Source organism: Carettochelys insculpta, chromosome 22, assembly GCF_033958435.1.
Source record: "Carettochelys insculpta isolate YL-2023 chromosome 22, ASM3395843v1, whole genome shotgun sequence".
Taxonomy (NCBI): Eukaryota; Metazoa; Chordata; order Testudines; family Carettochelyidae; genus Carettochelys; species Carettochelys insculpta.
The window spans coordinates 1,807,218-1,831,418 of NC_134158.1; the positions used below are offsets into that span (position 1 = coordinate 1,807,218).

Sequence of the window (24,201 nt, forward strand, 5' to 3'; positions counted from 1 at the left end):
CCAGCCAGAGAGGAATGCAGCAAATCTGCACTTTCTCCTCACTCCCTGTTAAGGAAAGATTTAACTCTGTCTCACCCTCGCAGGTGTGGTGTTGGGTTCGACTCTAGGATCCCACAGAATTTCAAGTTCAGAGTCCAATCCACAAGTATCCTTTATTGAGGTACAGAATTACAGCTTGAGCTGGGTGCCTCCAGAGAGGGACCCCGACCCCAGAAATAGCTGGCAATTATACTCTTTACAGTTCATAACACCGCCCATACCCCTGTCCAAAGTCCAATCCCCTAATTTGAGTAGGGGTCTTTACTCTTCCCCATTGGATTGTCCCGTTGCTAAGGGGACAGTCTGTTGCTGGGTGTTTGATCTTCTTCAGGAGGCGGTTATCTCAGCTCCTTACATTCTTCCTTTATCTCCCGTTTTGCAAACTTCTAATTAGCACAATATCGGGCAATTTTCACCAGTTCTGCAGCTGTTGTTTTCAGCATTTCTCTCAGGTCAGCTTGACCTGGGCCTAAGGCTTCAGCTTCTTTAGCTACTAGTGCTAAGCTAAGAGAATAAACTCTTTAAAACATGCATATAAAATGACATATAAATGATTTTACCATAACAGTCCCCCCTTTGATTTTGTAGGCATCCCTGCCTACCTGTATTATAACGTTCTTTGCATAAGCATTTTACGATAACCTTGCAGAGAGCGTGTTCACATATTTTGCAAAAGCTCCTTAATACATGACACAACAGAGCATAATATTATCAGTACAACAAACAGAGGAAGGAGAATCTTAATTAATAAACGAAACAAACCACTGAGCCATGAGGATAAACCCCATCCTGAAAACAGATCTTGCAACCAGTCACCCTCAGGGGCGGTGTAGGCAGCTTGTGCCCTGGCTCAAGCATGGGCCTCTGCCCTTACTACCTTTTCATAGATTTCATAGCTACTATTATTTACATACACACAACATCGGGATCCAACTAGAGCACAGACTCCCCCTTGGGAAGCTAGGAGGTAATCTAAAGCCAACCAGTTTTGGAGGCCCATTTGCCTAACTTTTCCCAATTCCTTATCGATGGCACGGAGGGCCTTGGTTGTCGCATTGGCTACTTTCTCCAAAGCTTCCTCCAGCTTTCAGATTTCCTTCATCGCAAAGGCCATACCCAGACCTGGGGTCGTGACTCCCCAATACCATTTCACGTTTGTTATCTCTTCGTAGTTTCAGACTCTGCTACCGGGAAGACGGTCTACTATCCAAATGGCTGGGAAGGCTGCCCCAATATAGCAGGTTCCACTCCAACGTATGGGCAGGGTTTTATATGCTGTTTGGCCACATATGAAATAATGGCCAACCTTAGCTGTTAAGGCTTTAGTGCATTGGGGTTTCATCATTTACTGCAAATAGTACCTGAAGATGTTCAGGTTGGCAAGGCCTTTATCTTACACCAACCCTCATTCTGGACAACGCTTATCTCGCACCTGCTTTTCCCCACTCGGCCTTCTGTGCCGTTGCACGCCCAATAATATTCTCCATCTGAGGTTATGGCTAAACGAACAGCTCCTAGGCCATTAAACCCTTTATCATACCATGTGTTATTTTGGCCCAATTCACCAAACCATGTGCCATTCATCTGAGTGTTATTTAGTGGGACTGGAATCATTGGGACACCTCCCTTTGAATGTACAGGGCTATGAGCACGTATCCAACATCTGTGGTGTTAAATTCTCGGGAAGCTTGGTTCATTAAAAGCATAAACGTATTTGAGCCATATAGGCTATAGCTACTAGGTATTAAAAACAAAACTAAACGTAAGTTCAGCAGGATCTGTCTGGCCAGCCCCATGGGACTGTTCTTCAGGGCTTCGTCGCTTTCTTCACCTATCGCTGGCAGGTTTCCTGGGCTGCAGTTGGTACCTTAGTCTTGGTTCCTCAGGTTCGTCTGCTTCTGGGCCTGGATTGCCGGTACCAGGTTTGCCGTGCTCCTCTTCAGGACCCGCCTCTGTAGGAGCTGGAACCAGTTTGCAGTGGGAGGTGTGGCTCCAGGTCAGCAGGCCCTTGCACTTCACAGCGGTATGGGTGGTGAAAAGGTCTTGGTAGGGGCCCTTCCACCTTGGTTCCAGGGCAGTCTTTCGCTGGTGGACCTTTACACAGACCCAATCTCCTGGTTGCAGCTTATGGCACGGTTCAATCGGGGCCTCCAGGAAAGCATCCTTGACCTGTGAATGACAGGACTGCACACACCTCATCAGTTTCTGACAGTACTTAACTGTGCTTGTTTTGATAAGTGTGGTATTGGCCTGGTCAATCTTCGGGCTGCTCAGCTGTTTCTTTGGGCAGCCACACACAATCCCATAGGGACTAAGTCCAGTGAAGTGAGTACCTCTATTACTGGAGATCACAAGGGGTATTTTCCAGGATGGGATAAAGTGATTTAGAAGATTTTTAGCCACTGTGATGGCATCAGCTTTCCTACATGGAGAAGCTTTTACCCATCCCGAGAACAAACAAACAATAACCAGCACATAGTCAAAAGATTTACATTTGGGTAGTTGAGTGGAGTTCATTTATAAATTTAGGAACAGTCCTAAAAGGCGGAGATCTGGTTGCCAGAACTGTCTGTACAGGTTTGCCCATGTTATAGGCTTGGCAGACAGGGCAAGCCAGACAGTTGTTTGGGCCACTTAGGAGAATTTGGAAGCAAACCAATTTGTTTGAACAGCAGTAATCATAAACAGTGAAGTGGCCCAAGAGGGGAAAGGTCTACAGCTTTAGCTGCTGTGTCAGCCAAGGCATTTAATAAGGCAGCAATATACAGACCATTTTGTTTTAATGAGCCCATGTATATTTTAACTCACCAACATAGACAATTTGATAATACTATGAATAAGATAAGCACAAACATAAAATGTAAAACCACATTCTTCATTTTAAAAGGAGATGCACGATGTTTAGGTTGTTGTTCAGTAACTACCCGCTTTTCTCTGTTTCTGAAAGACAAAAGGATACTTTTCTACCCCCTATGGGAGCGGCAGATTACATTTTAGAATACTCCATTGACACACATGCTCAGTCCCTTCTAAACTCTGCAAGCTACTCACTCTGAATGTTCTTCAGACACTTCAGCGTTAAGGGCTTACTCACTTACTCTTTCCCTCAAATCACATGCTTGCTCCCTTAAAATTGAAAACTTTGGTAGTTTAGATTTCACCCTTTGAAGATGTTATTACAGGGATCTGACTTCCCCTTTGACTTTTATTACTTCCCTTTATTAAAGGACAGTTATATACATCGCACCTTATTACAGGATCACTCATGTTAAGTACATACCTTTTTTTTTTTTTTTTTTTTTTTTTAAAAACTGGCCAAATTTGGGCTATTGAAGGGGCTCTGGGCCTTCATGAGTACCCTTCCTTTTGTAAATCATGGATTTATAATGCTGAGAGCTATTGGCAGATTGGTATTAAACCCGTCTTCTAACTTGTATATTTGGTTTACCAGACTCTGCGGATCTCTGTGGTTCTGCTGGGCATAACGCTTAGCAGGAGATTTCAAATACATCTCATCCATTATTTCTGTATATTAATGTTACCGCTATAATTTACTTAACTGTACAACATAAGGGAAAATTTTAACTTTGATCTTATTTAGGTTTTACACAACTTTTGTTCTCTGATATTGGAAGGTGTCCACATCGGAAGGCGTCCCCTCCTTATGGATACACCAGCAAGATAGACAAAACTACCCCAGACTGGTCAAAAGCAAATAAGCTTCAACCACAAATGGATGAGAAATGCAGATTAATACAGATTCTAATTGCCAGACACTTCACAGTACAAAACCGAAACAGCTCTTTGTTGCTGTAAGGGCAAGTTATCAGATTTTAACACAAACACGTGTTAGCAAAACAATTAATTTAAACAAAACTCCATGATGGATACACACATACTGCAACATAAATGCTTGCATGACTCCACTCTGTACCACAGAGAGTTAAACTAACAGCTTTCAGAGTTGGGCAGTTTCTTCAAGGTCTCATAAGCTGGGCTTTTATCCAAGAAGCTGTTTCTCACAGCCCAGATGCAACTGCTCTGATATTCCTTACTCCCAGTAACTTGTGTTTCAGAAATTTTTGCTGCCTTTTGGTTCCAATGCCCTCTGGAGAGAAATCATTTTTTTTTTCACAAAATATTCCTCGAATTACCTGCACAACCTTCTTTGGATTATCTCAGAGCCTGGGAAGCTGTTGGCTCCAAGTAATCAGATCCTGAGGTCTCCAAGGTTTGTTAATGCTAGTTATCAACACCCTCCATTGCCTCTGTTCCCCTCCCTCCCTAGCAGGCTTCAGTCCTAAGGGGACCTGAGGTAAGGGAGCCCGGAAGACAACTGTGGGGAGGGAAGGAGGCGAAGAAGAAAGAACAGCAGAAGCGGGAGCATAGGGTGGAGCGGATTCCACAAGCGCAGACGCAGCAGCAGAGCTCTGTAAGGCCTTTAAGTAATTTTTCCCAGGCTTCTCTTTTTGCCTAGCAAATGCCCAATTATCCCACACATACCAACAATCCATTTGTGTGGGGAACCTGTTTTCCAATTGTTGACGTAAAAAAAAAAAAGTTAACTCCTGTAAATCAAAAGTCCCTTCACTTGGCCACCTCTCTGCCGGCTTACCGCCTGCGGTTAAGAGAGGCCAGTCCTCCTGACACAGCTGCATCAATTTCCTTTCTCCTAGTCTCATGGTACCATCGATTTTCCTCCAATTTTCCAGCACTTCGGCTAAGGGCGTCCCCTTCTCGATGCCGAAAGCGCTACCCATCCTGCATTCCCTACAGGTGCGCCTTACGCGGATCAGGCTGTGCCCCAGGTGCGCCTTACGCGGATCAGGCTGTGCCCCAGGTGCGCCTTACGCGGATCAGGCTGCGCCCCAGGTGCGCCTTACGCGGATCAGGCTGTGCCCCAGATGCGCCTTATGCGGATCAGGCTGTGCCCCAGATGCGCCTTACGCGGATCAGACTGTGCTCCAGGTGCGCCTTACGCGGATCAGGCTGTGCTCCAGGTGCGCCTTACGCGGATCAGGCTGTGCCCCAGATGCGCCTTACGCGGATCAGGCTGTGCCCCAGATGCGCCTTACGCGGATCAGGCTGTGCTCCAGATGCGCCTTACGCGGATCAGGCTGTGCCCCAGATGCGCCTTACGCGGATCAGGCTGTGCCCCAGATGCGCCTTACGCGGATCAGGCTGTGCCCCAGATGCGCCTTACGCGGATCAGACTGCGCTCCAGGTGCGCCTTACGCGGATCAGGCTGCGCCCCAGATGTGCCTTACGCGGATCAGGCTGCGCCCCAGATGCGCCTTACGCGGATCAGGCTGCGCCCCAGATGCGCCTTACGCGGATCAGGCTGCGCCCCAGATGCGCCTTACGCGGATCAGGCTGTGCTCCAGATGCGCCTTACGCGGATCAGGCTGCGCCCCAGATGCGCCTTACGCGGATCAGGCTGCGCCCCAGATGTGCCTTACGCGGATCAGGCTGCGCCCCAGATGTGCCTTATGCTGATCAGGCTGCGCCCCAGATGTGCCTTACGCGGATCAGGCTGCGCCCCAGATGCGCCTTACGCGGATCAGGCTGCGCCCCAGATGCGCCTTACGCGGATCAGGCTGCGCTCCAGATGCACCTTACGCGGATCAGGCTGCGCCCCAGATGTGCCTTACGCGGATCAGGCTGTGCCCCAGATGCGCCTTACGCGGATCAGGCTGTGCCCCAGATGCGCCTTACGCGGATCAGGCTGTGCCCCAGATGTGCCTTACGCGGATCAGGCTGTGCCCCAAGTGCGCCTTACGCGGATCAGGCTGCGCCCCAGATGCGCCTTACGCGGATCAGGCTGTGCCCCAGATGTGCCTTACGCGGATCAGGCTGCGCCCCAGATGTGCCTTACGCGGATCAGGCTGCGCCCCAGATGCGCCTTACGCGGATCAGGCTGCGCCCCAGGTGCGCCTTACGCGGATCAGGCTGCGCCCCAGATGTGCCTTATGCTGATCAGGCTGCGCCCCAGATGCGCCTTACGCGGATCAGGCTGTGCCCCAGATGTGCCTTACGCGGATCAGGCTGTGCCCCAGATGTGCCTTACGCGGATCAGGCTGCGCCCCAGATGCGCCTTACGCGGATCAGGCTGTTCCCCAGGTGCGCCTTACGCGGATCAGGCTGCGCCCCAGGTGCGCCTTACGCGGATCAGGCTGCGCCCCAGATGTGCCTTATGCTGATCAGGCTGCGCCCCAGATGCGCCTTACGCGGATCAGGCTGTGCCCCAGATGTGCCTTACGCGGATCAGGCTGCGCCCCAGATGCGCCTTACGCGGATCAGGCTGTTCCCCAGGTGCGCCTTACGCGGATCAGGCTGCGCCCCAGATGTGCCTTACGCGGATCAGGCTGCGCCCCAGATGTGCCTTACGCGGATCAGGCTGCGCCCCAGATGTGCCTTATGCTGATCAGGCTGTGCTCCAGATGCGCCTTACGCGGATCAGGCTGCGCCCCAGATGTGCCTTATGCTGATCAGGCTGCGCCCCAGATGCGCCTTACGCGGATCAGGCTGCGCCCCAGATGTGCCTTACGCGGATCAGGCTGCGCCCCAGATGTGCCTTATGCTGATCAGGCTGCGCCCCAGATGCGCCTTACGCGGATCAGGCTGCGCCCCAGATGCGCCTTACGCGGATCAGGCTGCGCCCCAGATGCGCCTTACGCGGATCAGGCTGCGCCCCAGATGCGCCTTACGCGGATCAGGCTGTGCTCCAGATGCGCCTTGTGCTGATCAGGCTGCGCACCTCCCCTTAGTGCACTAGATACCAGAATTTAGAATTTAGCAAGTGGGAATTTAAGACTCACCCTTCGGTGCCTCCCACTGCCAAAGATCCCAGGTGAACTCACCCGTTGGCGCCAAGTGGAAGTTTGGAGACGAGAGGCTCCGAGACGGTCGCCTAGCGTCCCATCTGGGTTGCCAAACTGTTAAGGAAAAGAGGTAACTCTCCCCTCACCCACGCAGGTGTCGGGTCCGACTCTAGGATCCCACAGAGTTCCGAGTTCAGAATCCAATCCACACATAACCTTTACTGAGGTACAGAATCACAGCTCGAGCTGGGTGCCTCCGGAGAGGGACCCGCCTCCCAAAATTCACTGGCAATTATACCCTTTACAGTTCATAACACCGCCCCTTCCCCTGTCCAAAGTCCAATCCCCTAATGTGAGTAGGGGTCTTCACTACTCCTCATTGGATGGTTCCGTTGCTAAGCGGACAGTCTGTTGCTGGGTGTTTGATCTTCTTTAGGAGGCGGTTATCTCGGCTCCCTATGTTCTTTTATCTCTACTTCGCAAACTCCCAATTAGTACAATACCAGCGAGTTTTCACTGGTTCTGCAGCTGCTGTTTTCAGCATTCTTCTCAGGCCAGCTTGACCTTGGGCCTAAGGCTTCAGCTACTAGTGCGAAGCTAAAAGAACAAACTCTTTAAAACATGCATATAAAATGACCTATAAATGATTTTCCCATAACAGGAAGGTCAGGCTGGCTTGATCATCCACACCACCACTCGCTCCCCTGTCGCTGAGCCCCCACTGCCTGCAGCACCCCCTCGCCCAGCCTGCTCCCAACACCCCCCTGCCCACAGACCCCTAACTCCCCCTCTCCCCCGGTAAGTTAAGGACTTACTGCTGCTGCAGCCTGGAAGAGCCACCACCTCCTCCACGAGAGCCACCAGTACCTCCAGCTGCACGTGGCAAAGTGGCTCCTGCCGCGTGTCAGGGCAGCTGTGGCTGTCTGCTGCAAAGCAGCTCTGGCTGCGTGGCAGGGCACCCACAGCCCTGCAGCCAGTCACGCTCCGCAGCTTCCCCCTGCACCCTCTGGTCTACTCCAAACATTTCCTTTGCCCACAGCTCACCCCCGCACCTTCCAGCCCAGCCTGCTCCCAACACCCACCCCACCTGGCTCCCCAAAAACCCCCAGCCTGCCACACCCCCCCCCAGGTACTGCTGGAACCTCCTTCACTGGAGCCCCCAACTAGCAAGTGGAATTTTAATGAAAAGAGCAGAAATGCCCCATGGTGAACATAAAAGCTCAGCAGCTGAAAGGTGATTTTCAGAACAAGCCAGGACCACCCAGCACCTTTAATCCCTCTCCTGGTTTTGCTCAGGGGCAGCCCCACAGACAGGGGTGGCAAAGGAGGCAGGTGCCCCAGGGCCCGGCATTTTGGTGGTGGCAGCGGTAGCAGTGGCTGGAGTTCTGGGCCCCTTTTCAGAGATGTGCACTATGGAGAACACACACATTGGCGAACAAAAGGAAGCAGCAAGGCAGAGCCCAGCGTGGGGAGAGCTCAGTGGTTTGAGCATTGGCCTGCTACAACCAGAGTTGTGAACCCAGTTCTTGAGGGGCCATTTGGGGCTCTCGGACAAATAATTAAAAAAAAAAAAAAAAAAAGCCCGTCAGGGATTGTTTGGCCCTGAGGGCAGGGACTGGACTCAGTGACATCCTGAGGTCCCTTCTGGCTCTGCGAGATGTGCAGCTCCATAGATTGTATTCTAGGACCTTAAAAACTAACATCTCTTTCTGCAGAAGTGTTCACGGATGAAAACCAGTGTGTCAGCTGCATGGAGTAGAAACAAAGAAACTCAAGTGGGGAGGTCGTTGGACTGCGACACTCGGAGGACTTTAAAAAACCAATAGTGAAATGCTCTCTCACCCAATCTAGGCGTCTGCTGCCACAGGATGGCGTGAGAGCCACAGGTGTAACTGGCTTCAAAGAAGGGCTCAGTAGCTCATTGAGGAGGATAGGAGCAGCAATGGCTATTAGACAAGCTGGCCAGGACACAACCTCTTGCTCTGGCTGTCCCTAAACCCCCACCAGCCAGAAGCTTGGACTGCAGGGAACGGGTAGGGGGAAGTTGCCCTGTTCTCTTCATTCCCTGTGACCCCGGGTGGCTGTTTGAATGAGAGCTGAGGTCAGTTTCTGGCTCAGCACCAGGCTTCCTGTGTGACTGTGGCACCGCTCTCACTTCACTCTGTGCTGCTCTTCAGCTTCTTTCAATATGAAGCGGCTGAACAAGGGCGAGTGCAGAATCCCGCACTTCCCTGGGGTTCGTCCAGCCCAGCACCACTGGCTGGGGACCGCCTGGCGAAGGGAGAGGGCTGCAGAAAAGGCCCTGGGGATCACAGCGGCTGAGAGCTGCATGTGCAGCAAGAAGGCTCAGGGCGTGTGGGACGACGCTGGGCGGGGCACTGCCAGCAGAGCCAGGGAAGGGATTATTTCTTCATTCCGCACCAGCCAGGGCACAGCTGGAGCTCTGCATCCGGTCACCCTAGTGCTCAAATTCACAGCGCGAGAATATCTGCATCTGATTGTCAGACACACCCAGCAAGTGGCACTAACCCTCACCCCTCGTTTAACAAGGGCTTCACTTACCAGTACTCACTAACACAAAGGGGACACACACTTACCACTGTTCACTGTGCGATTGGACTTCCCCACCCATACGAGCCAGCCCCCGGGTCCCCGGCTGGGATGAGGGGAGACCCACAGCCCTGCAGTTGGAGCTGAGCCGGCTGCAAGGTCCCTGACTGGGGCTGGGCAGCCCCACAGCCCAGGGCTGGAGCTGATTGCTTGGGCGAAAACTCACTGGTTATTGGCAGGAGCTGCTGTTCGGGCCCCGGGCTGGGGAGCAGTGGAGTGGGTGGGCCTGCGCCCCCCTCCCCCACCCTGAGAGAAGTAGCCCCTCCCCTCTCCCAGCCCCCACTGCTTTGGTTGTGTGTCTGTTACCGCACCTGTGCCAGGGCAAACCACCGGTGCCCTGGCTGTTCTGCTCAGCCCTGCTAAAAGGCAGCTGGGCCTTGCTGACTGCTCAGGGCAGGGCTCCTACGCTGTGTTGCTCGGTTCAGGGGACTCCCCCAGGCAGCGACCACGTCAGCACATCTGCACGTCAGCCGACATTGACAACAGTGAGTGTTGCCAAAGCAAAGAGAGGAAGGAACAGAGCAATGATCACTGCCGCTGCCGTGCCCGGGCGCAAAGGCGACGACCAACACTGCACAGACAGAGGCAGAGGAACCAGCAACGTTTGCTCATCTCATTTGTACAGGAAGTTTTGCATCGTTTTACTTGCCCAGGTGCCTTTTTAATTCCATCTGTTCCCATGGGGATCCGCTCTAGAGTCTCTGAGGGAATGTCTGAGTGTCTGTCTGTCTGGGTCTGGGCTTGTCCATTGGTCGAGAACTCCTAAAGGGTAAGAACCAGGACCACCCACTCTGGTCTGCAGCTTTCTCTTCTTGTAACTTAGAGCCAGGCTGGGGTGTGGGTGTGCCAGGGATTGGATGGGCTGCACCGGGATGGCTTCTCAGGGGCCACACAGAAAAGAGACGACCACCATCTGAGAAAGGGGTTGGCTGGGGATACCCCCCTCTCCCCCACCCAGGACTATCCCAGCCATGAGCATCCCACCCCCAGGTGCCCTTGGGGACAGCTGCAGCTCCCTCCCCCCTAAGTTCATACAGGGACACAGCTGGCTGTTCCCCTCCATCAGGGAGTGTGGAGAAAGTGCACATTTGCTGTATTCCTCTCTGGCTGGGCAGTGCAAAGGACCGATGACCCTGGCCCTGCCGCAGGCGAGGGACATACGCCGCTCCCCTGGGTGTACCTGCTGGAGCTGCAGCAGCCAACCAGAGGTGCTTCTCACCTGGGCCCAAAGCTGCTGCGGTGAAAGGGGGTAGGACAATGGTCTCTCCCCAGTGTCCCCATGCACTGACCCCTCCTCTCCAGACACACCCGACAGCAACAACTCAAGTGCAGCATTTTCACTTTATTTAATTAAAAAAAAAGACACCAAAAATTAATCAAGTTCAGGTCCTGAACAAACTCCAGTGTGTCAAGGTCTTTTATGAAGGAGCAGGGGTTAATGTAGGGAACAAGTCGACTTTATTTTAGTTACTTGACTGGCTCCGTAACACCACACCCTTGAGGAATGAGAAGCCGTGTGGTAGTTCATGGGGTTCTCACTGACTTTTTGCCCGGTGGCCCAGCTTCAAAAATAGCAACAAAGAGACAATTACCGGATTTCTCTCCTGTGTGAATTCTCTGACGATCAGTAATGTCCGAGCAGCCACTAGAGATTACCCATGTCAGTGCAGTCAGTGGTTATTGTCTTGTGTGAACTCTCTGACGATTGACAATGTGGGAATGTTCCCGCACAGACAAAACAGCTGAAAGGTTCCTCTGATCTGTAAGATTTTAGTGCTGACAAAAGCTTTTCCCACAGTCAGATCAGCTGAAAGGTTTCTCTCCAGTGTGGGTTCTCTGATGACGAATAAGCCCGGAGCCCTGAGAAAAGCTTTTCCCACAGGTGGAGCAGGTGAAGGGTTTCTCTCCTGTGTGGGTTCTCTGATGTACAACAAGGAGGGAACTCCGACTGAAGCTTTTCTGGCAGTAAGTGCAGTCAAAGGGTTTCTCTCCTGTGTGGCTTCTCCTTTGTAAATCAAGGCTTGACCTCTGTATGAACCTTTTCGCACAGTCAGAGCAGTGGAAGGGTTTCTCTCCAGTGTGGGTTCTCTGATGATAAGTAAGACTTAAGCGCTGACAAAAGCTTTTCCCACAGTCAGAGCAGTTGAAGGGTTTCTCTCTTGTGTGGATTCTCCTATGGGTAACAAGGCATGACCTCTGTCTGAACCTTTTCCCACAGTCAGAGCAGCTATAAGGTCTCTCTCCTGTGTGCATTCTGCAGTGACTTTTAAGACCTGAGGAGCATGAAAAGCTTTTCCCACAGTCAGAGCACTGGAAGGGTTTCTCTCCTGTGTGGATTCTCTGATGAGCAACAAGCTGTGATCTGCATCTGTACTTTTTCTCACAGTCAGGGCAGTTATAAGGTCTCTCTCCTGTGTGGATTCTGCAATGACTTTTAAGGCTTGAGTGCCACAAGAAGCTTTTGCCACAGTCAGAGCAGCGGAAGGGTTTGTCCCCGGTGTGGGTTTTCTGACGATTAACAGCATATGAGCGTTGACTGAAGCTTTTCCCGCAATCAGAGCAGAGAAAGGGTTTTTCCCACGTATAGATTCTCATCATGATGATCAAGGCCAGAAACGTCACTAAACCTTCTCCTGGACTCAAAGCAGCTAAAAGGGTTTCTCCCCTGTGTGGATTTTCTGATGTTTAACGAGGTATTCACTCCTGCTGAAGCTTTCCCCACAGGCAGTGCAGTGATAGGGTTTCTCTCCTCTGTGAGTTACCTGATGAGTGAGAAGGGTTGAGTGTCGCCGAAAGCTTTTCCCACACTCAGAGCAGTGGAAGGGTCTCTCTCCTGTGTGGATTCTCCTATGGGTAACAAGGTTTGACCTATGTGTGAACCTTTTCCCACAGTCAGAGCAGTTATAAGGTTTCTCTCCTGTGTGCATTCTGCAATGACTTTTAAGATTTGAGGAGCACGAGAAGCTTTTCCCACAGTCAGAGCAGCGGAAGGGTTTCTCTCCAGTGTGGAGTCTCCTATGTATAAGACGGTTTGACCTGTCTCTGAACCTTTTCCCACAGTCAGAGCAGTTATAAGGTCTCTCTCCTGTGTGGGTGCTGCAATGACTTTTAAGACTTGAGGAGCATGAGAAGCGTTTCCCACAGTCAGAGCAGTGGAAGGGTTTCTCTCCAGTGTGGGTTCTCTGATGATTAATAAGACCTGAGCGCAGCTGGAAGCTTCTCCCAGAGTCAGGGCAGATATTGGGCTTCTCTCCTGTGTGGATGGTACAATGACTGTTAAGACTGAAACTTTTCCCACAGGTTTTCTGTTGTTCGCTCTCTTGAGTGTTTTTCACGCCTCTGCTTCCACGGCTGGAGTTATCCTGCCCCTCCCCTGCATGGTTTCCCTGCTGCCTTTCTGGGCTACGCTGACTCTCACAGGTCTCTCTGTGCTCAGGACTCGGAGAAACACGACCTTCAGAGCTTCCCAGGAACATCCCACAGGAGGCCACTTGCTCTGGTTCTTCCAGCTGAAGATTCTCCTCGTTGTTCTTGAGCAGCATCACCTCACCTGCTGGGACACAGAGAGAACCAGACAGTGTCACTCTCTGTGCTGAGCTGAAAGGAAAACTCTGAAAGGGAACAGAAAAGGGGGAACGCAGCCAACAGCTGATGTCAACATTGAAATAACATGAACTGAGCTGCTCCTCCTTCCTCACAACCCTTCCCCAGAGGAGGGACCCCAGCCCTGCCCCCACCCTCTGGCTAAGGCTGATGACAGGCTGAAGGGTCAGTCCATCTGGATGAAAAGGCCCAAGTGACATCTAGGACGACATGGAAATCGGTTTCTGAGTCACTTGAGCTGACTGCTCACCTGTGTGGGGGTCGCTGACGATCTCCCCTTTCCCAGCGCCCTGGAGATCTGGGACCCCCAGCGCCTCCCCTCACTCCACCCAGGAGATCACATCAGCTTTGGGAACTGGCAATCCTGCTTGGGGAGCAATTAACCAAGTGCTGATCTTGTTCAGGAAGGTCCACGCCATTACTTCTTCCAGCCCCAGGATCTGAGCCACCCACCCAGAGAGGCTCCTTCCCCACCTGGCACAGGCCGGGCTCTGGATGGTACAATATCCCATGACACACTCACCTGGCGTACAGGTGCCTCACCCCTGCCTCGGGAATGGCCCAGCTCGTTCCTGGGGGAGCCGAGTGCTCTGCTGCACTCGCTAGGGTACAAATCAGCCTCCCTCTTGACCTGCTCCCCCACCCTCCCCATCCCAGGGCAGGACAGGACCACTCAGCTCAAACAAGTCACTCGATTTGGGGTTGTTTTTGTGGATAAAACTAACACAGCTACGCCCAAGGCCTGGCACCAGGCAGGCACTGAACTTAGCCACGTGGAGTGGGAACCCATCATACCCATGAAAAAACCTGCACAGATACAGACACCATCTTCCTCGCCAAGTGCAAATGGATGGACGTCCCATCCAACGGGCTGAAGGTGAAACACTCACTGCAACCGACACACTGCAGGGACTGTGTCGAGAGACTGGTCACACACTCCCACAGACCTGAGGAACCACCTGTTCAGCTTCCTGTGCAGCAAACAGGGAAACATCACAAGGAGCTCTCAAGTCTGGAGCTTTTCCTTAAAAACAGCCTCCCACACAAACGTCCACGTGGCTGGACTTTACTGAAAGAAGACAGGAGAGTCAACGCCCACTGCTCTTCTCTACAGGACTGTAAACTCTCTCACCTCCTACTTGCCGCATGGGGCCACAGTAGTGGTACCCGTAACTCACCCAGCCATATTGTCAATCTATCCAACCACACACACAGCCTGGCAGAGGAGTCTGTCCTACCTCAGGGACTCTCTTTGTGCCCCACCACCCCCACAAACATGACACAGTTCTGTGGGGATCTGGAACCCTGCCCCAGTTTTGCCAGGAATACTTTCAACAAGACTCTGAACAGCCCTACAGGCACCGTCACACCTAGAGTAGAAGAAGAAGAATTCTGCATGGAATCCTTCCTGGCAATCAAAACGACAGACTGGATCGATACCTAGAGCGCTTCCGCTTCTGTGCACAGGCAGAAATTGTGGCAAAGTGACATCGCTTGTCCCAGGACCTCAGCCGTGCGGAATGCAATGTCACCCACAGCCTCAGAAACAGCTCTGGCGTTGTCATCCAAGAGGCTGGCAAAGGAGCTGCTGTTGTCATCATGAATAGGTCAGACCATGAAAAGGAGACCCCCAGGCAGCTCTCCAATACCACCTTCTACAGGCTACTGTCCTCTGATCCCATTGAGCAGCACGCACAGAAACTGCACCGTCTGCTCAAGACACTCCTGACAAAAGCACAGGAACAGATCTGCACAGACACATCCCTAGACCCCCAAGACTCATAAATCTAGACATTCTGGAGGCACCATCAGCTCAGGCATTGGCACTCTCATTGCAGCCTTGTCCAGCTATGGGGACTCTCGACTCAAGCCGTATGTTACCAGCACTCCGAGCTATCTCTGAAACACCACTGACTTCCTCAGGAAACTGCTATGCACTGGTGATCTTCCTGAAAACACCATGCTGGCCTCCATGGATGTCGCGATCCCTAATACAAAAAAACCCACGTGAAGATGGACTTCAAGCCGTTTGGAACAGTATCCCTGATGATGCCACAGCACAAGTGGTGGTGGAGCTTTGTGACTTTGTCCTCACCCACAAGGACTTCAGATTTGAGGACAATTTATACCTTCAAATCAGTGGCACTGCAATGGGCACCCGCCTGGCCCCACACTGTGCCAACATGTTTATGGCTGACCTGGAACAACTTCCTCAGCTCTCCACCCCTGGCGTCCCTCCTCCACTTGAGCTACACTGATGACATCATCACCATCATCATCTGGACCCACGAGAAAGAGGCTCTTGAAGAGTTCACAGTGATTTCAACAGTTTCCACACCACCATCAACCTCAGCCTGGAACGGTCCACACAAGAGATCCACTTCCTGGACACTCCTGTGCACATAAGTGATGGTCAGATAAACACAACCCTATACCAGAAACCCAAGGACCGCTGTGCTACCTCCATGCCTCCAGCTCCCATCCAGGGCACAGCACACGATCCATTGTTTACAGCCAAGCACTAAAGGTACAACCACGTTTGCTCCAATCCCTCAGACAGAGACAAACACCTTCAAGACCTTTACCAGGCTCTCCTGAAACTACAATACCCACCTAAGGAAGTGAAGAAACAGATTGACAGAGCCAGACGTGTACCCAGAAGCCACCTGCTACAAGACAGGCCCAGCAAAGAAAACAACAGAACACCACTGGCCATGAGCTGCAGCCCCCAGCTAAAGCCTCTCCAGTGCAACATCCGTGACCTACAACCCATCCTGGACAATGATCCTTCACTCTCAAAGACCATGGGAGGCAGGGCCTGTTCTTGCCTGTGGCCAGCCTGCCAACCTTAAACAAATTCTCACCAGCAAGTATAGACCACAACACTGTAAAACACAAACCAAACCTTTCGACAAACCTCAGCGCCAACTCTACCCACCAATGACACCACCACACTTGTCCCCTGACACTGGGGACAGGGGCAGGGAGGGACCCTGAACCAAACCCAACCCAGCATGTGACACCCCCGGGGACAGGACTCCTCACCCAGCCAGCGCACGGTCTGGTAATTCTCCTGCATCACCTCCCTGTAGAGGGCTCTCTGCCCCGGGGCCAACAGCCCCCATTCCTCCTCAGAGAAACACACAGACACATCCTCCAAGGTCACCGGCTCCGCCACCACAGCCATCTCCTTGCTCTGTCTCTGCAGGTCCAGGGCTGCTCTGCAGCCAGACATGGGGGCTCTGCACCTGGTAGGGGAAAAGCGCAATGGAGACACTTCAGACGGGGCTGGAAGCGGCTCCGCATCCCCCAGCTCCCCACACGCGCTCCCTGGGGCACACGTGCTGCACACGCACATTTGGGGAAACGCTCGAGTCTCACAGAACCACCTCACACAAGTCAGATCCCAAATCCGTCCTCGTTTCTCTCCGGACACGGCCTGAGCCCCAGCACTGCTGCGCACTGGAGTGTGTCCCACGGACACGTCACGTGGTTAGTGACACCCCACGGGGACAAGCCCGGAGGAAGGGAGCAGCTGAAGGGACAATGAGGATCACTGAACTGCACCGCGGGGGAGCACCGGCACCGTGCGACGAGCGCCCGGCCCCACTGGGGAACCGGGGGGCGGGGGACACAAGCCCACCCAGAGCTCTCGGATCCCCTGCGGGGGGGGTGCAATGGACTCAGGGCCCCAAATCACTGAGGGGGACAAGGGAGAAGAAAACCAGGGGGGTGCAGAGGCCCTGGGGCGAAAACAAGGGAGCTGGGGGAGAACCGAGCACAGAGCCCCCAGCACCCACTGGTCCCTGCGGGGTGCAGAGCCCGCGGGCGCCGCCCGGAGACTCCGCCTGGAGGTGCGAGTGGAGCCAGGAGCGAAAACCGGCCCCGGGTCACAGCCCCCCCGGGCGCCTCCCCTCCCCTCCCCTCCCCTCCCCGGCCGCCCCCGCCCCCCTCCCCTCCCCTCCCCTCCCCTCCCCGGGCGCGCGGGCGGCAGGACGAGGCGGAGCGGCCGGAGAACGGGGCGGCCCGGCCGGGACCAGGGGGAGGCGCTGGCGCGGACGGGGGGCCCCGCACGGAGGGTCCGAGACACAAGCGGGTGGGGGCGGAGTCACTTTCGGGCCCGGCCGGGTCCCCGCTCACCTGGCGGCGGCTCCCTGCCGGGGAGGGCCCTCGGGGCGTTCCAAGCGGCGACACCGCGTAACCCGGCGGAGCGGCCGCAGGAAACTGGCTCCTAGGAAGTGACGTCGGAGAAGGAGAAGCTGAAGGGGGCAGAGGAAGTGACGCAGGAGGGCGGCGGGGGCGGGCTGCGGTGGGGGCAGATGTTGGGGGCGTTTCTCTCACTCACAGGCTGCGCGGGTAAAACTCTCAGCAGAAGGCGGCTGCCCCCGGCCTGGCTCTGCGCCTGCGCAACGGGAGACGGATCAGTGGCCGCTCGTAGCTCCATCCAGCCCCCCACCCCCACCGCGGGCTGCGTCAGGGGCGAGCAACAGCCGGGAAGGGGGAGGGGTCCCTGCATCGAACCTGCCAAGGGCTCGTCCTGTGTGAACCGCCTCTTCCCGCCCCCCACTCCCATTGGCCGAGCTGCCTGTCAGCCCTGCCCCGCCCGCTCCCATTGGCCGAGCTGCCTGTCAGCCCTGTCCCGCCCGCTCCCATTGGCCGAGCTGCCCGGCCCCAGCTCTGCGCCCGGCTCCGCACTGGCCTCCCGCCGCGCATCGCTGTTGCTCTGAGTCATCCCCGCCCTTCACCCCGCCCCGCCCCAGCGCTGCGCGCAGCCTCCCCACAGCCCCGGAGGGCAGCGAGTCTGTGCTGGCCCCGCCCCTCGCCCCGTCTGTCCGGCCCCAGCAGCTCGTCCCGGCCCGTGTCTGTGATTTCCCCGCGGGAGTTTGTTCTGTGCCCCACGTGGTCCCCAGGCGGGCAGATTTCCTGGGCTGGGGTCAGTTCCCCTCCGGGCCCCTCCCTCCCGCCCGCCCCCAGCCTGGATTGCCCGTGTCAGGGGCGGCTCTTCTCTCCGTCCGCCCGCAGCCGGGGGCGCTGTCACCGGGCACCGCTTGGGGGCGTCTTGTGCCCCGACCCTCGCAGCGGCCCCGCCTTGTACCTGTCCCAGTGCGGAGACCCCCGCGTGTGAAACCCCCTTTTCAGTTCCCAGCCCCTGTCCGTCCCTGACACACACCCGCGTCCTGCAGCGCTGGGAAGAGTCACACGTGTGGGGGGTGCGGCGGCGGGAACGCAACGCTGCTGCAGGCTGGGAGGGGTGTGTCTGCCAGAGCTCATCTGCATGGGAATGCAAAGGGCGCGTGTGTGACACCTGCCAGGCAAAGCCTCGTGGGGAGCGAGTCAGCCCTGAGATCTGCTCCCTTGTAAACACCTCGTTGTGAAACCACAATTTATGCTGACACCCAGTGTGGGAGCTGTGAGACCTCACCAAGGCTCTGGGTTGCTGTGGGGGACAGGGCAGTCGCCATCGCTGCAGCAGACATTGATTACACGGGGCTCCCTCCTTCAAAGCATTGTGAAGAGCAAAGGGAGAGGTACTAGTTGAGTTAGTTTATTGAGGGTGTTTTCCCTGTCTGTGTTCTGGTTCTTTAGCAATAAGTTTGTCAGGACTGTTTTTCTCTATTTGTTGGAAGGGGGAGCTGGATACTAGAATGTCCATGAAACTGTCCCTTGGAGATATTAATAGTTGAAATCACAGGAGGGCAGCTGAGCCTACCCAGAGCTGAAATCACAGGATTCTGCCTCAGGCCAATCTCCAGCAGTGTGATTGGTAAAGAAGCAATGACTGGCAGGTGGCCGGTAAGACCAGCAGTGGATGAACACGGTGATTGGCAGACAGAAGGCAGGAGCGGTGGTGCATGATGGGGGGCTGCTGGAAGGAGACTTGGTTCTATAGCATACCGGGGTGGGATCTCGTTTTAGATATCCGACATCTGTCACTGTAACCTTGGGGTGGGTTTTGGTCATTAAATAAGCTGTTTCTATCTTAGACTCTGTGCTTGTGGGTGGGGGAGAACCTCCTTACAGGCACCCAGCAAGTGGGGTGAAATTATCCCAGGCCATTGGGGGTGGGTTGAGCCTCTTGGTTGTATCCTTGGCAGGAAACCCCCTGGGAGCTGAACCCGGCCCTTCTGGCAGGCACCTGGCATTAATAGAAGGGTTACATAAATGGGGGCTCCTCCGGGGTGTCTTTTGCTGGGTAGTACCCCTCACAAGCACATATATATCCCATTGTAAGAAACTATTCTGTTATTGCAGGATAAGTTAGAGTTTATGCCATGGCTGGCCATATGCTAGAAGACTGGTGTGAGGAGTTGAGTGCCGATCCTCGGAACTGTATATGAGTATTGGGGATACCTGAGAGTAGGGAAGATGGCCCAATTGAGGCCCTTCTAACAAAAGCCATTGATTCTCTAACGAGGTGTCGCATACGGGGGAGTAGACCTCGAGTAGAGGACAAAAGCCTTTGCGGTGCTGTGTGAACTGCCAGTGGCTGTGGACTCTTTGCAGATCCCAAGTGAGATAAAGACTCCCATTGGCACGTTGAAAGTTGTGATCACCAAGGCCTTTGCAAGGGGCCCTGCCTCATGTGCCAGGTTTGAGGAGAAGATGATCGCCTTCTTGGCACAGGAAGGAAAGACTTGCCAAGAAAGGGAGGTGCACCGTTCCTGGAAGTACTGCAATACCAGGTCGATGCGTCGAGTGGATGGAGCAAGCTCCTATTCCATCTCTCTGTTCCAAAAATCCATTTAATATATAGTCCTCACATAGAGGACGTATCAGATATTAAGCTGATAAGAACAGATTAAATGAGGTTTATTAGAGGAATGTTTTAAATACAGCAAAGAGCATGACACATTAACATACACAAAGATATATCATCTGAGAAACCAGAAGGGGTTATGGCACATTATATACAGTAAACAGTGTCTTAATACTTGCAAAAGGAACCCATCTAGTCTCAGATAGACAAAACACAGCCACAAATACCAGACAATACAAAATATCAGCCTTTTGACCAATCCCTACCCTGAGAAGAAAAAGAAGGAATATTTTACAGGTAACAGGCAAAATAAAATATTGGCCTTTTGACCAATCCCAATCCCTAGGAAGGAAAAAAAAAAGAGGGAATATTTTACAGATAATAGACAATATAAAATATCGGCTTATTGGCCAGTCCCTGAGAAGAGGAAAAAAAAAAGAGAATATTTTACAAGTAACAGACAATATAAAATATTGGCCTTTTGGCTAGTCCCTGAGAGAAGAAAGCGGGAATGTTTTACAGGTAGCAGCCAACATAAAATATCGGCCTTTTGGCCAATCTCTGAGAGGAAAAAGAATAAAAAAAAAAAATCTTTGTGCATAAGACTCCCCGACCCATTAAGTGCCAGGGAGAAAAAAAAATAAAACTAAAAAAATAAAAAAACTATTTTTAAAAAACTAAAATACAAAAAGAAAAAAAAAGAAAAATAATAGATAAAATAAGAAAAAAAAAAAGAAAACGCCAAAGGAGCTCAGTAATCAGCTGTCACAGTACTGGCGATGGCCCGTGATAAGCTCTATGTAAATGTCCCTGGACCACCTGATGGCACCATCAGCCTGTGTATCAGTCGAGCATAACAGCAACTGACCTCGCAAGCCTCCAGTATCCCGTCATTCAGGGGGCCCCAGGCACCCAGTGCCCCCACGAGCAATGCATGGACCTCCACCGAGTAGCCCCAGGACTGCAGGGTGTGCGCCAACGGGGCATACTTGTATAGTTTCTTGACCTGGGTGTTGCGGAAGGCCACCGTGCGGTTCTCAAAGGGCACCGTTATGTCCACGATGAGGACCTTCTTGGACCACTCGTCCGTCACGACGATGTCCGGCTGCAGGAGGCTGTCAGTGCCAGGGATGGAAGAGTCTACGGCGACGGATCTAAGGGTCCGAGGGAGCCCTTTCACCAGACCGCCCTGGATGGCGTTATGGCGGCTCTGCCAAGCAGCCAAATGCACCAGGCAGCCACGGAGAACGTGGGGAAGAGGGTCCAATGGATATCCACAACACTTGCACCTTTTATCGCATGTCCGTGGCACACAGCACCCTTGAGCGGGATGCAATTAAGGCATGCTCAGTGGGTGAAGCACCACTCCCCAAAACAGACTAGTTTTAATTGACAAGTCAGACCTTTAGGCCGTGTCTACACTCGCCAAAAACTTCCAAATGGCCATGCAAACAGCCATTTCAAAGTTTACTAATGAAGCTCTGAAATACATATTCAGCACCTCATTAGCATGCAGGCAGCCGCAGCACTTCAAAATTGATACGGCTCGTCCAGACAGAGCTCCTTTTCAAAAGGACCTCAGCTACTTCAAAGTCTCCTGATTGCCCTCTGCTCAAAGGAATAGGGGGACTTTGAAGTAGCCAGGGTCCTTTTAAAAAAGAAGCTCTATCTGGAGTATCCAGCTGTGTCTTTTTCAAAGGGCCATAACTACCTGCATGCGTATGACACACTCAATATGTACTTCTGCATTTCATTAGTAAACATCAAAATGACCAATTACATGGCCATTTGGAAGTTTTTGGGTATTGTAGATATAGCTTAAAAGTTAAAATCTATTTTTGTAACAATATTACTGCCCCCAAAAGGAGATGCACCATTCCTGGAAATACTGCAATACCAGGCTGATGCTTGGAATGGATGGAGCAAGCTCCTAGTCCAGCTCCCAGTTTCAAAAATCCCTTTAATAGATAGTTCTCAGAAACAGAGCATCTCAGATATTAAACTGATAAGAACAGATTGAATGAGTTTTATTGAGGGAAAGTTTCAAATACAGCAAGGAGCATAACAAATTAACATACACAAGGATATGTCACCTGAGAAACCAGAACAGGTTATGGAGCGTAATATACAGTAAACAGTGTCTTAGTCGTTACACAAGAAACCCATCTAGTCTCAGATAGACAAAAAAACAGAGTTACAAGTAACAGAGAATATAATATATAGGCCTTTTAACCAATCCCTATCCTGAGAAGAAAAAGGGGAAAATACTTTACAAGTAACAGACAAAAAAAGATATTGGCCTTTGGATCAATCCCAGTCCCTGGGGGAGAATCAAAAAGGGGAGTATTTTACAGATGGACAATAAACAATATCAGCTTATCGGCCAGTCCGTGAGAAAAAAGAAATCTTTGAACATAAAACTCCCCAACCCATAAAGTGCCAGAAAAAATAAAATGAAATAAAATACATTAAATAATAAATTACAACCATAAAAAAAAACAAAAAAAATAGATAAAATAATGAAAAAAAGAAAAAAAACACAAAGGAGCTTGATAATTACCTGTCAGAATATTGGCAATAACCTATGATATACCCTGTACAAAAATCTCTACATCACCTAATCACATCAGACACCATCAGCCTGCATATCATTCAAACATAATAGCAACTTATTTCACAGCTTTCTAATATACTACACTTGATTTTAGGCTACAGAAAACCAAAACACAACACGTTGTCACAGTTTTACACAGCCCATTCATCTGGACACTTTTGAATGTCACAAGGACTAAGCCCAATGGCTCACATGTGAGCAGCGCAACAAGATTTTCACAGATCGGCAAGTTCACCTACTTTCTTCATCCTGCAGCTCCTTTCTAGCTGCTCAAAGCAAAACCTCTCCCACCTCATAACTCCGCTGTAACACTAGAAACACCTAATTAAAACACCTCATCTGCATGCAGCCCGCCCCCTCGCGGCAGCGCGCTGACACCGCAGAGCCATTGAAGAGCCAGGGGCCGATGCTTCTGCACGCAGTAAACTCTACACGTCTGCCATAGTCTCATGGTAGGCCACACCCCCCGGAAGTGACGCGCCAGGGCAGGACTTCCAATGCGAGGCGGGCAGAGCTGAAAGGGTTGGGACAGAACTGCTGGTGAAAGGGGCGGGGCTAAAGGGAAAGAGGGCGTGGCTAAAGTTTGATTGATGGCAGATCCCTCATGCTACTCAGGGCTTTGCAGCAGGGCACCTGGCTCACACCAGACTGGGGGGTGCCGGGGGGTGGATGCATTGTGGGCGGGGGTCTGGATCAGGCAAGGCTGGAAGGCGGTGGAGGGGCTCTGGGTCAGATCACGCTGGGGCGGGGGGCGGGAAATGTCTGGGTCACACCAGGTGCTCGGAGGGTCTGGTCAGCCCGGGCGGCTGCTTTGGTGGCTTCAGCTCCCTGCCGGTAGTGACCACCTGCAGCCGCCAGGGGGCGCGCTAAAGCCGCCCGCGCCCGCGGGCTCCCCAGAGCCGAGGTTCGAGCCCGGCGCCCTCCGCCGCTGCCGCGCTGCGGCCGCCCCTGCAGCTCCCGCGCGCCTGGGGGAGCGGGACGCGAAGGGGACGTGCCCCGCCCCGCCCGGCTGCTGGTCCGGGAGTAACGGGGCTCCCCGGCCAGCCCCTCCCGGGGCGCTGAGCTCACGGGGCGTTGGCCGCTGTGCGGGGAGCTCGGCGCTGGGCTGTGCCGGGGCCGGGCCTCCTGGCGGGGGCGAGGAGCTGGGGCTGCTCCCGGGGGTGGGGGACACGTGGCGCCGCTTCGCCCCGCTGGGGGTGAACGCTGCTCTCGGAGGTCACCTGGGGCGACGTCCCCTACAAGCAGGGCGCTGCGGGACCCAACTGGCCGAGCCTGCCGCGGTCAGGGGAAAGGCGCCCCAGCCTGGCAGGGACCTGCTGCAGCTGGGGAACCCCCCGGCCCAGGGGAGCCCCCGCCAGCCCCAGACCCACTGAGGGCAGGGGAGGGATGCCGATCTCCCAGCCCAGCCCCACGTGGCGCCTCCCCCTGCCTCAGCCTGGGGGCTTTGTTGGGGGGAGAGCTGGGGTGGGGTCCTCTCTGCTGTAGCCCGGAGCCAGCCGGCACCCGAAGCCCTTCAGACCTGGCTCCACCCCAGAGCCCGCACGCCCAGGCAGCACCCTCACCCCCAACCCTCTGCACCAGCCCTGAGCCCCCCTCCCACACGCCGAACCCCTTGGCCTCACCCCCCCCCCCGCGCTTTGTCAGACTGCTAATATGGAGGGGACGTGTCACATTTCCCATGAGGGGTGCACGGAACAAATTTATTCCACAGGTGCCTGGGAAAAGTTAGCGGCAATGCTGAGTCTGAGCCCGGGTTT

At 53.4% G+C, this 24,201-nt stretch overlaps 2 protein-coding genes and 2 pseudogenes across 2 annotated transcripts in view; 1 reads left to right on the forward strand and 3 right to left on the reverse strand.

Annotated features, from left to right (window-relative positions):
• The window catches only part of LOC142024741 (uncharacterized), a 93,766-nt gene that overhangs the window by 9,682 nt on the left and 59,883 nt on the right, over positions 1–24,201 (forward strand). The window lies entirely within an intron of this gene.
• LOC142024852 (uncharacterized) lies at positions 10,808–16,308 on the reverse strand. The gene is made up of 3 exons (XM_075017137.1): positions 16,119–16,308; positions 12,233–13,023; positions 10,808–11,810 (listed from the first exon to the last, which is right to left on the reverse strand). The coding sequence occupies exons 1-3, from the start codon at positions 16,306–16,308 to the stop codon at positions 11,274–11,276; spliced, it is 1,518 nt and encodes a 505-aa protein (XP_074873238.1). The 3' UTR covers positions 10,808–11,273.
• Positions 19,720–19,896, reverse strand: LOC142025323 (U2 spliceosomal RNA; annotated as a pseudogene).
• Positions 21,694–21,869, reverse strand: LOC142025358 (U2 spliceosomal RNA; annotated as a pseudogene).